Genomic DNA, 17,567 nt, shown 5'->3' with positions numbered 1-17,567 from the left:
AACCTTCCCAGGTGCATTTTGACAACCTATACGAAGGGCTGCAAGAAAGAGAAGAATTGCCTCTGTCCAGTTCCATTGAAATGTCATTAGGAAGAGTAACTGGGATGGCTCCTCCTGCTTTTCTTTCCCCCGTGCACAATTATTCTTTTCTAATTATTTCTATTTCGGTTCTGTTCAATTATTCTCCCCTAAGCCCAGTTTTATTTTGTTGACTTCATGGGATTGCCGTATATGCACACAGAGAGGCTACGGGTTTTAAAATGGTAACATTAGGATTAGGTTTTGTAGGAAGTTATCACCCAGCCCTTTCCCAGAAAAAAATGAAATATCCTAGGAAATATTGAAAAGGCAGATATATTTCTCTAGATGTGAAAAGAAAGAAACAGGTTTTAAAAAGACAGAATAGCTGCCTGCAGCTTCCTGCCCATCCCCACTTTTGTCAATGGGCCATTAAGAAGGCCAGGCTAGTCCACTTTACATAATAAAGACTTCTCCACTTCAGCTACAGGAAAGCATGATAATATTGGCCCCAATGGACCACATGGCGTCTGAGAACTCAACCAAACCTGGATTCAAAACGCAGCCTAGAGAGATGCCCCTGCATGGCCCCATGGGAGTCTGACAACCAATCAGAATGCATTTCTTACACAGGAACAGGAAACAGAGAGGTGGGACTGAACAGGTTATAAAAAGCCTAGCAAGCCCCTCCCTCAGCCCTTCTCTTCTTCTCCACCAACATTGAAGCATGTGATCCCCCTTTTCTGTTCAGGGCTCAAGCCATGTGGTCCTGTCTACCAAGTGGCTAGTCTGGCCTTCTCAATGGCCCATTGACAAAGTGGGGATGGGCAGGAAGCTACAGGCAACTATTCTGTCTTTTAAAACATGTTTCTTTCTTTTCACATCCAGAGAAATATTCTGCCTTTTCAATATTTCCTAGGATATTTCATTTTTCTGCGAGAGGGCTGGGTGATAACTTCCCACAATTGTAATAGAGCTTGATTTGACCACCATAAAGCTGAGATTTTGCCAAGAATATTTTCTTGCAGTAGAGATGAATAATGCAATATAGGAACATTAAACAGATTGAAAGTCTAATGTTAAATTGAGTTTTAGGGGAAATATCATCAAGGCTTGAAAAACTATGCTCAGATATTTAAAATTTTTCCCCTGGATCTTTTACATGTGTATTTAACACTCAAAATCAGACTGTAGGGTTTAGCAAAAATGACCACCTTAGCTTTGGAAAGCTTTATCTTTAAATCTTCTTCCCAGCAAAAATGAACAAGTGAGCATAATAAGGCTACTTTAAGCCCAGTGCAATCTCCCACAATAGGATTGTGCAAAAGGAGAGTTGCAGCTGGCCAGCTTTGGAAGATTATGAGTTAAGCTGGCCAAGATATCATGGCAATTAATTAATATAAATGTTAAGCGTGGATATGGTGCCAAGATCCAACCTTGTCTTCAGATCAGGATTTCTTTTATAAAATCACACAATGAAATTTCAAGCGTGGATTTCCATCAAGTTTGCACAACTGCAGGAGCAGACAGCAACCCACCGAAGAGTTCTCGGGGTTCCAGGCATTACTTGCCTTTTGACAAAGCAGACAGAAAGGCTGGTTGTGTAAAGGCTGCATATAAATAAGAGTCAAGTTTAGAAGTGTGATTTTCATTAGGTGTTGTAGAATACAGACTTGGACTTGGTCTAATAGGGAATGAATAACTCTGAAGCCTGATTGCTCTTCTACCAGAAAGCATTCAGAATTGAAGAATGTATAATTTAGATATTTAGTGTAAACTCTTGCTGATTAAATGCATGAGTATGAAGGGGCAATACTTAGCAGATGTATCCCTTTTAATTTCATTATATCTATATCTATATCTATATCTATATCTATATCTCTATCTCTATCTCTATCTCTATCTCTATCTCTATCTCTATCTCTATCTCTATCTCTATCTCTATCTATCTATCTATCTATCTATCTATCTATCTATCTATCTATCTATCTATCTATCTATCTATCTATCTATCTATCTATCTATCTATCTATATGAATGCTTTTTATTTTTATTTTTACCGGTATGCCCAAATATGGGAGGAAGATCACTACTTCCATTCTCTGTCCTTCGGCTCGTCACAAGAGACCATCCAGACAGAAACCCAATATTTTTACTGTTGCCTTTTTTGTTACATTTTGCACAAATACAACAAAATGTAACAAAAAAGGCAACCGTAAAAATATTGGGTTTCTGCCTGGATGGTCTCTTGTGACCAGCCGAAGGACAGAGAATGGAAGTAGTGATCTTCCTCCCATATTTGGGCATACCGGGGGTTGTAAAAATAAAAAAAAATCTAATAGATACCTTTCACCCTGGCTTCGCTGATAACGGATAAGAGCCTGTGGCCTAATGGCTAAGATATCTGCCTAGTATGTAATATAGCCCAGGTTCAAATCCCAGTAAGGGTATGGCTAGCTGATGAGAGCTAAATAGCTTGAAATATATCTATACTAGTCTCCCTTAATTTATTTATCAGCACAAATACAACAACATACACACACACACACACACACACACACACACACATATATATATATACACACACACACACACATATACATATGCCTCAGAACTATTTAAGGGGGAAAGGAAGGAGACTACTACTGGGCTGTACCATTTTAGAGTACAAGTAGCTTCAGCTGTAACAAAATCAGTTTGGAGGTTTGTTAAAAATTTGAACAATTTGACCTGGCCTGGTCCTTTTCTTTCTTGGAATGTTATTTTTCCTTGTACATTTTACTATACTCTCACAGAATATCCATAAGGTGGAAATGCAGAATCAAAGATATGTGTATTTTCCATATATTAATAAAATATAATTGGACATATTTTTTCCTGCCTGCTAATCCTTCCAAATTAGCTGATTTAAAGATAACTTATATAATTTCAAATGGCTAAAAATTAATTAGGTATTCTGAATTTTACTTCATTTAGTTTTTATTAAATGCAACCATGTAATCCCCAGGTGACTGAAAATGAATTATCCTGTTTCTGGCTGCAAGCTGCTGAAAGCAATACTCAGTTTTTCAGTGTTCACAAAGGCAATGAATTTGCCAAAGAAGTTTGCAGTTCTTGATTTAATTAGAAGTCTCAGTGCTGTGCTCTGTACTCATTTATATTGGCACAAAACATCTGGACTTCCTTCATTAAAGTCAGGGGAACATCTTAGTGAATAAAATAGAATTGTAATGCGCAAATTAAAACTGCAAATTTCAGAACACTTAAGTGGAAGATTTGCAATTATAAAAGCAATCCCGTTTCGTGTTCTAGCTAACATGGCCAATGCACATTAGTTAGTATCCCAAAAGTCTACAGAGGAACAAATAGAAGAAGCTGGTTATTATAGAAATTACAATACACATGAGTTCTCCACTGTATTGTTTTGCAGGAGAAGCAATTCTGTACATCAAAAAATCAAAGACCTCTTCAGTCCAGTGTTTGCTTTCCATGGTGCTCACTGAAAAATTGTAAAGCATGAATCTGCACTAGATCACAAAGCATGTTAAAGCATGGGATTACGCCTAGCTATCATTGAAACCCAAGCCATTGATTTGATGAAAGAAATGTCCTTCTGGGTTCAGCTCCAAGTGAGGAAAAAGACACTGGAGACATGGAGGCTGCTTGGAAAGATGGTTTTAATGGTGGACAGGACCACGTGGCTTGAGCCCTGAACAGAAAAGGTGATCACATGCTTCAATGTTGGTGGAGAAGAAGAGAAGGGCTGAGGGAGGGGCTTGCTAGGCTTTTTATAACCTGCTCAGTCCCACCTCTCTGTTTCCTGTTCCTGTGTAAGCAATGTATTCTGATTGGTTGTCAGACTCCCATGAGGCCATGCAGGGGCAACTCTCTAGGCTGCGTTTTGAATCCAGGTTTGGTTGAGTTCTCAGATGCCATGTGGTCAGTTGGGGCCAATATTATCATGCTTTAATCCCATCTCCCCTGGACCTGAAGTGGAGAACTCTTTATTATGTAAAGTGGACTACCTGGGCATTCTTAATGGCCCATTGACAAAGTGGGGATGGGCAGGAAGCTGCAGGCAGCTATTCTGTCTTTTTAAAACACGTTTCTTTCTTTTCTCATCCAGAGGAATATTCTGCCTTTTCAATATTTCCTTGGATATTTCATTTTTTCTGGGAGAGGGCTGGGTGATAAACTTCCTACAGATTAACTACATTTGAGAAGCAGGTTAACCTCAAATCAGAATCAGAATCTGTAATAGGTTTTACTCATTTCATAGAATTTTATCTTCAGTCAGTATGTCAGATTAAACCAGATGGGGGGAAAAGGTTAATCTATGTTCTGCTGCTTCCCTGTTTTCCCCACCCTTAAAGGCATTTTGTAGTGTTGTGTGTGAGTGTGAGAGATTAGCACTCCAAATTATGTGGAAGGGCCACATTTTGAGACTCTTGCTAAAGGCCGGGAGCCTACAGCGTAACCTAAATTGTGTGGGACAATAATTTAGATCAGTGTTTCTCAACCTTGGCAACTTGAAGATGTCCGGACTTCAACTCCCCAGAATTCCCCAGCCAGCGAATGCTGGCTGGGGAATTCTGGGAGTTGAAGTCCGGACATCTTCAAGTTGCCAAGGTTGAGAAACACTGATTTAGATAAGGCTGGGTTCAAAACCATCCACGGGCTCCTGCTAGATACTGACAGCAACGCTTCTCCCAACAAGAGTCAAATTGCCCACATGTTGTAATAGAGGGGGTTCCCCGAACAACCAAAGGGGACCCCTGAATATGTTTTCTATGTCCCTCCTCTCTTCCTAGTATACCAGTGGTTCCCAAACTTGGCAACTTTAAGACTTGTGGACTTCAACTCCCAGAGTTCTCCAGCCAGAAGAGCTAGCTGGAGAATTCTGGGAGTTGAAGTCCACAAGTCTTAAAAGTTGCCAAGTTTGGGAACCACTGTAGTATACGGTTGGCCATGCAGCGTAAAGAATCGCCATAAACCCTTCCAGGGCAATGCATAGTAGTTGACTACGGACAGCAGCTCTAAGGGGTCTCCAACCTTGGCAACTTTAAGCCTAGAGGACTTCAACTCCCAGTTGAAGACCCCTGTATAAAGCAGCTACAACACCACCGACCCCTGAATCCTCCAATCACAGAAGAGAATAGAGCGAGGAGGAGGAAAGGGGTGGGGCTGCGGGCTGGGGAATTCTGGGAGTTGAAGTCCTCCAGGCTTAAGGTCCCAAGGTTGGAGACCCCTTTATAAAGCAACTATACCAACACCGACCCCTGAATCCCCCAATCACAGAAGAGAATAGAGCGAGGAGGAGGAAAGGGGTGTGGCTCGGGCTGGGGAATTCTGGGAGTTGAAGTCCTCCAGGCTTAAAGGTCCCAAGGTTGGAGAAGACCCCTGTATAAAGCAGCTACACCAACACTGACCCCTGAATCCCCCAATCACAGAAGAGATAGAGCGAGGAGGAGGAAAGGGGTGGGGCTGCGGGCTGGGGAATTCTGGGAGTTGAAGTCCTCCAGGCTTAAAGTTGCCAAGGTTGGAGAAGACCCCTGTATAAAGCAACTATACCAACTCCGACCCCTGAATCCCCCAATCACAGAAGAGAATAGAGCGAGGAGGAGGAAAGGGGTGGGGCTGCGGACTGGGGAATTCTGGGAATTTGAAGTCCTCCAGGCTTAAAGGTCCCAAGGTTGGAGATGATCCCTGTATAAAGCAGCTACACCAACACCGACCCCTGAATCCCCCAATCACAGAAGAGAATAGAGCGAGGAGGAAAAGGGGTGGGGCTGCGGGCTGGGGAATTCTGGGAGTTGAAGTCCTCCAGGCTTAAAGGTCCCAAGGTTGGAGAAGACCCCTGTATAAAGCAGCTACAACAACACCGACCCCTGAATCCTCCAATCACAGAAGAGAATAGAGCGAGGAGGAGGAAAGGGGTGGGGCTGCGGGCTGGGGAATTCTGGGAGTTGAAGTCCTCCAGGCTTTAAATTGCCAAGGTTGGAGGCCCCTTTATAAAGCAGCTACACCAACCCCTGAATCCTCCAATCACAGAATAGAATAGAGCGAGGAGGAAAGGGGTGGGGCTGCGGGCTGGGGAATTCTGGGAGTTGAAGTCCTCCAGGCTTTAAATTGCCAAGGTTGGAGGCCCCTGTATAAAGCAGCTACACCAACACCGACCCCTGCATCCCCCAATCACAGAAGAGAATAGAGCGAGGAGGAGGAAAGGGGTGGGGCAGCGACCTGGGGAATTCTGGGAGTTGAAGTCCTCCAGGCTTAAAGTTGCCAAGGTTGGAGACCCCCTGTATAAATATAGCCAACATCGCGCAGCTGCACCAACACCGACCCCTGAATCCCCCAATCACAGAAGAGAATAGAGCGAGGAGGAGGAGGAAAAGGGGTGGGGCTGTCGCGGTGGTCGACTAAAGGGCTTGAATCAGAAAAAAAAAGAGTTTCCTGTGGCGAAGAAAAGGCTTCTCTTATTTCATTTCCTCTCCGGGACCTCCGCGCTCCCCAAAACTTCTCCTCAAGGTTGGAGATAATACCATATGTGGAGAAGGGTGGGCGTGGCAAGGGTGGGTGTGGCAAGGCCGGGCCTGCAAGCGTGAGGAGAAGGGGTACGTGTGTGTGTGTGCGCGCGTCCGTGCGGGCGCGCGCTGGGAGTCTTTCGGCCCCGCCCCGGGGGGGGGGAGGTCTTGTTCCCGCTTAAATTATTATACTCCATCTCCGCCCTCTCCCCCCCCCCGCCCCCCACACGCCTTTTACCTCACGACAGTGAGGCGCGCGCGCGCCCCCGCCCGCTTCCCAATTTGCCGCGCGGGGAGGCTACGTGCGTTTGAGCTTCTGGCGAATGTCGTTTTTTTCTTGCTTTCTTACGGGTTCTTGTGGGAGGCCCCGCCCCCTTTTCTTGCTTTCTTACGGGTTCTTGTGGGAGGCCCCGCCCCATCCTTTTCTTTCTTTCTTTCTTACGGGTTCTTGTAGGAGGCCCCGCCCCGCCCTTCTTCTTACGGGTTCTTGTTGGGAGACCCCGCCTCGCCACGCCCCATCCTTCCTCGGGGGAGGGGGGGGGAAGAGGGAGGGAGAGAGTCCAGGGGAAAAGGGGGCGTGCCTCCTGGTCCGAATGCCTTTTCCTTGCCACCCATAGAGATAAAGCGACCTGCTTTGCAACGGAGCAGCGCTGCTTCCCACGAAACTCCGAAGCAAGAGCGGCAAGGGGTGCGGGGTGGGGGAAAAAAAAAAAGCGAAGCTGGCTTCTCCCGAAGCGGGAGCTTTTGGCGTAGCGCTCGGCGCCATGCGATGGAGACCCGCGGCTCGGCAGTCCTGAGTTTGGGGCAACTTTTTGCTCCCTTCGGGGAGTCCCAGCCCAACGAAGAAGCTGCCTTAGCCCCAGCATGGCGAGAAGACGCCGAAGAGGAGGAGGAGGAGGAAGAGGAGGCGACGGCAGCAGCAGCAGCACCAGCGGAGGAGAACCAGCAGCCGGAGCGGGACTGCAACGCTGCAACCGCCCGGGAGAAGGACGAGGAGGTGCTGCTGGAGTGGCGCCGCCGCCGGCCCGGCCGTTCCTTCTCGCTGCCGGACAGCCCGGTGCGGTTCTTCCAGAGGCGGCTGCTGCCGGGCGACAGCGACGGGAGCGAGAGTGATGAGGACGAGGACGGCGGCGCGGCGGCGGCTTCCCCGACGGCGGCCCTCCGCGGCGGCGGCTGCTGCACCAAGCGGGTGCAGTTCGCCGACGCCCTGGGCTTGTGCTTGGCCAGCGTGAAGCATTACAGCGCGGCCGAGGAGCCGCAGGTGCCCCACGCCGTCCTCTCCCGCTTGCAAAGCTTCCCCATGCGCCAGAGGGACTTCGAGGACTTCACCGCCGCCTTGGCCGAGTTGGGGGGTTGCGCGTCGGCCGCGTCGCCTTTCCCTCGGTCTCCGCCCCAGGTCCCGCTCCGGCTGGCGTCCCGGTTGGATGGGGCGGACGAGCCCAACGGCGCCGAGCGGCTGCGGCGGGACCGCGTCTGCCTGGAGGAGGTGGCGGGCACGGCGCTCGGCGGGGCGCCCACGGACGTGCGCGGCGTGGCGAGGGTGCTGAGCTGCCCCGGCTCCAAGGAGGTGACGGTGCGCTACACTTTCAACGAGTGGCTTTCTTTCCTCGACGTCCCGGCTCTGCCGCTGCCCGACGGCGGGGACCCTTCGGACGGCTCGGCTCCGGTCGAGCGTTACCAGTTCTCGCTCTGCCTGCCTCCCGGTTTGCCAAACGGGACGGCCGTGCATTTCGCCATCTGCTACCGAAGCCAGCAAGGGGAGCATTGGGACAACAACGGCGGGGCCAACTACACCCTCCGCGATTGCAGTGCCGAGAAGCCCGCAACTCCCCTGTGATGAGAACTCGGGAGTTTGGGTTGGGTGCCAGGCGGCTCTTGCCCCGAAATCGCTCCAAAAAAACCAGCCTAATTTGCCTTGCGTCATTGCGATCTTCCGGAGTCCTGCAGCGCAGCATCCTAAGGGCTGAATCCTATCCACCACTTGCCTTTGCGCCCCTTGCCAAACTTGCGAGATAAGCCAGCCACATCACTTCGCGCTTCAGTCATCCTTGCCCGCCGCCAGCCTGATAAGCCTTTGCGGGTTTCGAACTGGATCGAAGAGGCAGCCAGGGGGGAATCGTGGTCCGGCTTAGGAGAGAGAGAAGACTTGTTTGAGTTATTAGAAGAATCCCGAATATTTCTGGCACTTTTTGACCCGGGAAATGAGAATGCTTTAAGACCCATTGGATAGCAATCCTTGTGAAGTCTTTTTTTTTGCCCTATATTTGGGGCTATATTCACTTTTGGGTATGGAAAAAAGAACTACAGTAGGATTGGAACTTTGTCCCCTTTAAAAAGCCATCTGTGGATTTGAGCTGCTTTTTCCTGCTTTAGGCAGTGACTTCTACAAAGCCTAGAATTGCTGCTGTCCCGAATTCAGAACCCTTCTCTGGGAATTGGAATAACTAGAGCAAAAAAAAAAATGTTTGAATGTTTGAAGGTTTCCCCTATTGTGCCTTAGAACAAAGCTTCTTTATAATTGCAGCTGTGAAATTATGTTACGTTTGCAAATATCAAGTCTATAAGGGATGACTACTCTTATTTTACTGTAGGTGATGGTTATGTTGGGAACTACTTAAAATATTACTTAACACTTCTTAGCACAGGAATTGATCAGGTCTTGAATAAAGGGTGCATGGTTTGCGTTGAAACTTTTAATGTCTGCTCCATTATCCAGGGATCACATGTCTTAAGAACAATTCCCACGCTATTTGGAGATTGGAGATCCGTATAAGCTGTGAACTAAGTGGTTCTACCACAAAACCGCGGACGACAAAATCGCGGTCGACGAAAGCGCGTATGTGACGTCACAGCGCGACGGAAAAGATCGAAAAATGTAAAAATAAAGCAAAAACCTTACCCTAACCCCCCCCAAACCTAACCCTAAACCTAACCCTTAACCTAACCCTTAACCTAACCCTAAACCTAACCCTAAACCTAACCCTAAACCTAACCCTTAACGTAACGAAAAACCTAATGCTAACCCTTAACCTAACGCTAAACGTAACGCTAACGCTCTAACCCTAACCCTTAACCTAACCCTAACCCTTAACCTAACCCTTACCTTTATGTGAATCGGCTTGCTGTAATTTAATTTTTATTTCAATTTTTCGATCTTTTTCGTCGCGTTGTGATGACGTCACATACGCGATTTCGTCGACCGCGGTTTTGTGGAACGCGGTTTTGACGGGTCACGGAACTAAGTATGTATGTGAGAACTCAAATCTGAATGACTATTAGTAGGTTGACTCTTGTATATGCCGAGAGGATGACCAGAGGAAAAGGAGTTACAACAGTGGAGGTGTTCTGTCTAAGTGCAACTTACATCCCCCTCCCACCATTGGAGTGTAATAATTTTATAAGAGGGTAAATGATAGTTACCCTCTTGGGCCTTTGGCCCACTGTGAGTAGTGAGCAGTGCAAATTAAATGATTTTCTGCTTGATGGCTACTTTATTCTTTAAACTGCAGATTCTGTATCTCCAAGTCATCTCATGTTGAAGTTTGAAAACTTACCTAACTGTAATAGATGGGAGAGCACAACACTGAATTGTAATTGTGAAGGAACAGTTAAGTAAACTGTTCATTAGTTGAATAGTTTCTTCCAGAGCTCCTCAACTGAGTGATCTAAAATAAACTTGTTTAGCAATCAGGTTGAATTAAGATCTCCTTAATGTAAATTCCCTTCATGTTTAACAGTGCAGAGTTGGTTAGGTGATGGGTGGCTATATAAATGTTTAACATTAAACATTAAAATATTTGCCTTTTAAAGACAAAACTGCAGGTGTATGGCAATTTTCTGCAATCTAAATGTCTCTGATTTCAATTTTCAGAATCCTTAGACACTGCCTGCAGCCTAAAAATCCAGAATGTTGAAAAATCTAATGCATATGAAGAGTCTTAGTTAGAAACTAAGACCAGGGTGGGCTTCCAAGAATGCTTTTCTAAACTTGGGATCTTTTTAAATAAGCCTTTCTCAGCTTCTTTTATATATAAAAAAAACTTTTCTAAAGTTTCTGGAACTTTTAAAAGATACTTATACAGAGGCGTTGGTAGTTTGAGCGTCTGGAAGAGAAATACTGTATAATTAAAACCCACATTTATTTAATAGTGAAGGTGAAGGGAAGAGATACACTGCAATATAAGAGAAGATAGAATATTTTAAACTCTGCTTATCCATGTTTTGCAATTGTAAGGTCCTGTAATTGTATCTTTTATTAGGAAGATCTAATAAATAGACCTAATAATTAGGAAGACCTAATAAAAAAACCCTAATAGATCGTTGAAGGGAATATTTAAAATTTTTAAAGAAAAAGTTTGCCAGGTGTTTATAGGTGTAAACACTAGGTACCTTGGCCAGGTATGGCTTTCATATAGGTGAATTGCATGTTTACAAATTGGTGGGGTCCCCTTCATATGCTGTTGCATTCCTGAAAAGGAGATACGACAAGCATTTATTTTTGTGTAGAACAATCCTAACTTTTCTGGCTGCTTGCTGATTAACATATATTTAGAATGTAATCATCATGAACAATATACTTCCTTTTCTAATGTTGAGTATTATTTTAAAATTTTATGGTGCTTCCAATGTTTTGTTTAAAGCATAGTCTGACAAAAGTATATATCAATCATGCACTCAGCAGATGAATTGGGACGAAGATTAGACTATAATTGAAATGTAAATGCTACACAGCCAGTATGGAAAGAGACACACTGATTTGTAGTATTGTAATTTTTCTTTAAAAAAAAAGAAGATTTTTGTTCCTGAAATACTACATTTATTTGTTCAGTATTCAGGAAAAAATAATGTCCTTTAAAAAAGATGTATTATAAATGCACAAACTCTTGTAGAGTTTATTATTTTTTTCTTAGTATTATTTCCAAAATGTTAGTGTTGCAACTGAAAAAGTTGAAAAACTGAAAATAATATTCCTTTTGGAATAGAAAATACTTGATTTAGTGCCACAGCCAGTAGTGAGTCATAACTCATTTCCAACATAAACTTTGCTTCCACTACTGCCTTAAGTGGTGAAATCGTATCGTTTCAGAAAAAGAAGACAGTTTATAACTTCTCTAAAACAATTATACAGGGGATAGATAGGTTCTGTGATAGGATAAATCCTCTTAAGGTTTTAAATAAGCTTAAACTATGTGGGATCTAAACACTCACAGCAGGAATCAGGAAAAAAAAAATCACAAAACGTGCCTTTTTAGTAAAAGCTAGTAAAAAACTGGTTTTTCCAAAATACAGAAAACATGTCTCCTGAGCATGGTCTTTGATGCAAAAATACTCAGAGGATGCTAACAAATCTTCTTGAGATCTTTGGTTTGTGTGCAATATGTTAAATCTATGAACGGTGTATTTCTATTGACAGCAATATCAAACATCTTCTAATGCCTTCTAAAGCTTCTAATAGCACTTAGACTATATACAGCTTCAGTGCTTTTACAGCCCTCTCTAAGCTGTTTACAGAGTCAGCCTATTGTCCCCAACAATCTAGGTCCTCATTTTACGGACCTCGGAAGGATGGAAAGCTGAGTCAACCTTGAGCCTGGTGAGATTCGATCTGCCAAACTGCTGATCGGCAAAAGTAGCTTGCAATACAGCACTCTAACCACTGCACCACCGAGGCTCTTTAATGTCTTTATGAAGAAAGGGTAACTGTTGAATTGGGTAAGAATTTCTTTAAATATGCACTAAGGATACACTAAGCAAATACTGTCAAAACTTTTTAGAAAATAAAATGCTTTTAAAAATGAATAAATTATATTCCTGCTTTGCTACACACGACAATTCTTGCCTTTGGTGTAATGCTCTGTGTGTGTGTGTGTGTGTGTGTGTGTGTGTTTGTGTTTTGTTCTTAAATCTTTGCAAACCTATTGCAAAGGAGAGGCAGGGGATTTCGGGAAGTTTTGGTGCTATATTGCATTGGCAATATTGTATGATTTCTTAAAGCCCATATGGATTAAACAGCAGTAAAGGCTGTGTGTTCTTATATTTGTTTGTGTTTAAAATATCAGCGCATTGATTTTGTGTGAAAGAGAGAGATTAATTCTCTTGACAGGTTTTGAAGCCGAGGCAGAGCAAAAACATAAAATAACAGAAGTTGAAATTTTTCAACATGTACCCAGCATTGGTGGTTCTATGAAGCGAATTAAACTGGCAAGTACTTGGATGGGGACTCTGGAAATCCCAGGATGATGGGCCTTGGGAATGCGAAAACACATCCTGAAGAAGGAAGTGGCAGCCCATTCCATATTGTTGCCAAGAAAAGTGTGTGTGTGAAGACTTAAAAAATGAACTCTGTCCAAAGCAAAGCCTTGACTTTCTTTAACATCATTGCCTTTTCTTATTTTCTGTTCGGTACTCGTTAAGTAAACTTTGAAATATTCATAGATAATATATTATATCTAATACTTTCTTCAGCTACAGTCCTGAATGCTTCTTCATACTTGCAACTTGCTTTGAATTCTATGAGCACACTATCTAGAAACTCTTTGTTTAAAAGAGAAACACTCTTGTGTTTAAAATTAAAAATTGGTGTAATTTAATTTTGGAGAATTAAGATTATTGTGCTCTCTGGAAATCTTCAGGTTGCTGTAATTTTATCAACTGCTATCTCCTACTGGCTGGGAAGTTCTGGGAGTTTGGAGTCCACACATCTTAAAGCAACTGAGGTTGAGAAACCATGCCCTATAATCTCATGGGTAAAATTTGTAAAAAAAATATCTTCCCTTTTTCCAATGGAAGTCTTTGCTAGATCTGGGCCTATTCTGTTCTGTCGTTAGGGAGCCAACCAGTGGTGGGTTTCAAAATTTTTTCGAACCTACTCTGTGGGTGTGGCCTCCTTTGTGGGAGTGGCTTACCAGCCATGTGACCTGGTGGGAGTGGCTTGCCGGCCATGTGTTTTCCTTCCTTCCTTCCTTCCTTCCTTCCTTCCTTCCTTCCTTCCTTCCTTCCTTCCTTCCTTCCTTCCTTCCTTCCTTCCTTCCTTCTTTCTTTCTCTCCTTCCTTTCCTTCCTTTCTCTCTCTTCTCTCTGTCCCTTTTTCCCTTTTTTCTTTCATATTCCTTCCTTCCTTCCTTCCTTCCTTCCTTCCTTCCTCTTTCTCTCTCTGTGTGAGTCTGTGTGTGTCAGTGGTGGGTTTCAAAATTTTTTGGCACCTCTTCTGTAGGTGTGGCCTGCTTTCCGGGTCCACTGGTGGAACCTCTTCTAACCGGTTCGGTAGATTTGACGAACCGGTTCTACCGAACTGGTGCGAACTGGCAGGAACCCACCTCTGTAGCCAACCCAGAAATTGCTGCAAAATGAAAGTAACATTGACTGGTGGGACTAAGCGGCGTGATGTTTGCTTTCGTTTTAAATGCCAAAAATCCAGGCCACCTCATACATTTTTAATAGTATTCTGAAATATGTTTTGAAAGAAAAAAATATATTTGATTTTTCCTAACATTCTTCCTGCCATTGATATGCTGAGATAACTCGCTTCCAGTTGGATTGCTCTTGAAATTTGTTGATATTCCTGAATTTAACCCTCTTTCTCCAACCCTTGTCTGTGAGAAAATTTGCACTAGAATTGATAATCCCCAACCCCTAAATATACTTTGCTGCTAGTCCTTTTTCACATGAAGAGAATACAAGGAATGTGTTTGGCTATTTTACTATATTTGGTTGTTGCCTCCTGAAAGTCAATTAATGATGATGTAAAAATCAAATCAAGAATTAAATGTTATCCTGATTTGGATTAGGGTACTAGAAAAAGGGGACTAAAATGCCATAATTGGCAGGTTTGAAATTGGTAAATATAATCAATGAATTAAACCAGTGGTTCCCAAACTTGGCAACTTTAAGACTTGTGGACTTCAACTCCCAGAATTCTCCAGCTCTGCTGGCTGAAGAATTCTGGGAGCTGAAGTCCACAAGTCTTAAAGTTGCCAAGTTTGGGAACCACTGAATTAAACCAATACATTCTTGCATAGTTTAATATCGATTAGACATATTTCATTTGAAAGAATGCATTTGGCTATCTTACTCTGAGAAGACAATGTCAAAACCTTATTTTTTGCTTCCGGAGATAGATACATTTTTATCACGCCTATATTTTCCTCGGTTGGAATACTTTTCAGAGGGACCGAAGAAAAAGTTTGGTTCCAGAATTTCCCTGGATTCTGTAGCTTTATGTTTATAGATGAGTGGGTCTTCATGACACTTTTTAAAAACTGATTGTGTGTTCTTTAACATGCTCAGGTATTTTGATAACTTTATTTTGTTCAATTGTGAGAAAGTATAAATTCATTTTCCTAAACGGTTCACCGACAAATGTGCGCTAGACAAAACCGTGCCAACAAAACCGCACCATCAACAAACAACATAGTGGGACGCGAAAACGTTATACCCCTAACCCTAACCCTAATCGCGCTTTTGTTGGCGCACTTTTGTCTAACGCGCATTTGTCAGGTCACTTTCATAAACTACATTAATTTGAAATGTACCCATCTATGTGCTCCTAAAGTTAACTGGTCACACCCATTATAAAATCAGAGTCCGTAAAAGTAGAAATCAACCTAAAAACAGACAATAACTGGAGATTTTGTTTTTCTGTTTTAGTGCTACTAACTCCTGGGAATGAAGACATTCAGATTGCAATCGTAGAAATGTTTATTCAGAGGTAAATACTATTGACGACATGTCTACGTAACTAAGAAAAATGTAATCGAAATATTTAACAGTAATTTTACATTAGCTGTATTCATGCAGATTATGGTATATTCCACCATACCATTGTCTTGCAGTGAATTTTTAGTGTGTCTTTCTGGGCCTTCATGTTCTACATTTGTTTACACTTGTCCCCCAAAGTGAAAGGATTTTTAATTTTGGAGTGATGTCAGCAGTGGACATCCCACTTCTATGTCTGAAAAATAATAAATATAAAAACTTCAGTTTAGGTTGGGATATTGGAGTTATGTATAACTGTCCCTATCCAGGTCACCCTCTGTTCAAATGGACTAAAACAATTTCTTGAAGTATTTGGACCAGGGGTGGGTTTCAGGCGGTTCGCGGCGGTCCCCGCAAACCGTTTGGTTGGCGAACCCGGAAGTAAGTAACTTCCGGGAACGCCGAAGGATCCACCCGCCCGCCCGCGTTTCTTACCCGGTTTTGACGAGTTCTGCGCTTCCACGCATGCGCAGAATGCATACAGCGCCTGCGCGATCCTCCAGGAGCAGCTGGAGCATCGCACAGGCGCTAGTACGCATGCGTGCACTGCGCGCGTGCACGAGGGCGCCGCCGGCCCCGTTTCAACTGAACCGGTTGGAACGGGGCGAGAAACCCACCCCTGATTTGGACGTACTATTCAATAAACACATATGGAGGAATGTAGAATATTCTTTCTCAGCCTGTTTGATGAAAAACAGGCCCTTGATGTGGAGATGCAGTTCTTATTTTGGATGCTTTCACTATCCAGGATTGTGAAAGACCTGCGTTTGCAGTTGTCTGGAAGAACCTCTTGTGGCAAAACATTCTATGATGCAACTAATCCAATTTACTAGAACTAACTGATGAATTTATACTAACTGAAGAGCATGGTTTACAAAAACACGGCCTATAGCATTTGATTTCTAGAAGCCACATATTAGATTTCTAAGACAACCATATTTTACACAAGCTTACATAAATTGTGACAAAACTAAATATAGATTGATCCATAACCTTGGAAAGTGTTTTGCCATGACTGTATTTCTACAGTCCCGCATAGAAATCAAACTTGGCCAATTATGGATGGTGTTTGCCTACCTACAAATTTGCTTTGGCAAGTTTTCTCTATTCCAGAGTAATGGATGTGGTTTGGGGGTTATATTTACTCATCCGATATGGCTCACAGACACTTTTGTGTGTTGTTAAATAACTAGTAGGGCTCATCAGGTGTGCTGCTAAATATCTGACTGCTTTGCAAAACTTCAAAAAAACAATCTTTTAGGTTTGGTATTGGCCTTTGAAATAGCAAACAGACTAATTTTGGCTCATGAATTTTGAAACCGATAAGATTCTACAGTCAGCAACATAGTGAAGCAATTTGTTTTTTACTTGCACGGTTCTGCCAGCATACAAATGATCTGTTGAAAGAATTTCAAGTTCTTACTGGAATTTTTTTTTGTAGCTACAAACTAAGCTTGTGTGTAGTTAGTATCCCTGGAATAGGGGAATCTCATCTAATCAAGAAAGAGTCCTGTTCATTTATGGGTTACAAATTGTGGCTAGTCAGGTCTCCAGAAATGTCGTTATGGAGTCCTAAATTCTCACATTTTCTATCTTAAGATCACGTAATAACAAATGTAAGCTACGCTGGGGGGATTATATTTTTTACAGAATTGTACTGGAATGGGACTAAAGTTCAAATGGACTTCAGTTTATAGAAATTGGTTTTGAGCCTGATTTCCCGAGTTGCAAAATATACTGTTAGAAATATAAATCTAACGGTTGGGTTGACAATATATAAATCATGTAACAATGTTTCTTTAAATCATACTGTAAAATGTGATTGGTTGCTGTTTTCCTCAATCGGCCATAAGAGGGAGACAGAACGACTGTTAGCTCTCTGTTTGTTAGATGCTGGGCTGATCTGATCTGAGTGTTTTGGAAGCTGGCTGTTAGAAAGTGTCGTGAGCTATTGTAAGTTTTGTAACTGCTAGCAAACTTTGAGTACCGGACTGATTATATGATACTGGACTATGTTATTTGGATTATCCCTTAACTGAAAGACATTGATGACTGACTGTCTTGGATTACTTGGATTGTTTGATGGACTCTGATACCTCTATTTCCACGGAAGTAAACGCCTATTTAAACTGCAGTGTCTCTGTATGCTGGTTTGTGTGTTCTCCAACACAACTCTCACAATGCTTCTCTGAACGTACTCGCTCTCCCAACGTGGAGCTTACCTAACATATATGGACTCCTGACCCAGACAAAAAGTGCACATTAACAGAAG

General features: G+C 43.1%; 1 protein-coding gene across 1 annotated transcript; it reads left to right on the top strand.

Annotated features, from left to right (window-relative positions):
• Positions 1–7,253: 7,253 nt before the first annotated feature.
• Positions 7,254–9,232, top strand: PPP1R3G (protein phosphatase 1 regulatory subunit 3G). Its single transcript, XM_014064530.2, has one exon. It carries the CDS (start codon positions 7,312–7,314, stop codon positions 8,377–8,379), a length of 1,068 nt encoding a protein of 355 aa, XP_013920005.2. The 5' UTR covers positions 7,254–7,311; the 3' UTR covers positions 8,380–9,232.
• Positions 9,233–17,567: the final 8,335 nt, after the last annotated feature.

This window comes from Thamnophis sirtalis, unplaced genomic scaffold (genome assembly GCF_051295495.1).
Source record: "Thamnophis sirtalis isolate CommonGarterSnake01/CBP01778 unplaced genomic scaffold, rThaSir2_p1.2 scaffold_2, whole genome shotgun sequence".
Taxonomy (NCBI): Eukaryota; Metazoa; Chordata; class Lepidosauria; order Squamata; family Natricidae; genus Thamnophis; species Thamnophis sirtalis.
This window is presented reverse-complemented; position numbering and strand designations above follow the sequence as displayed.

Excerpts from the sequence above, each read along its gene's own strand:
- PPP1R3G (XM_014064530.2), top strand. The coding sequence starts at position 7,312 with ATGGAGACCCGCGGCTCGGCAGTCCTGAGTTTGGGGCAACTTTTTGCT.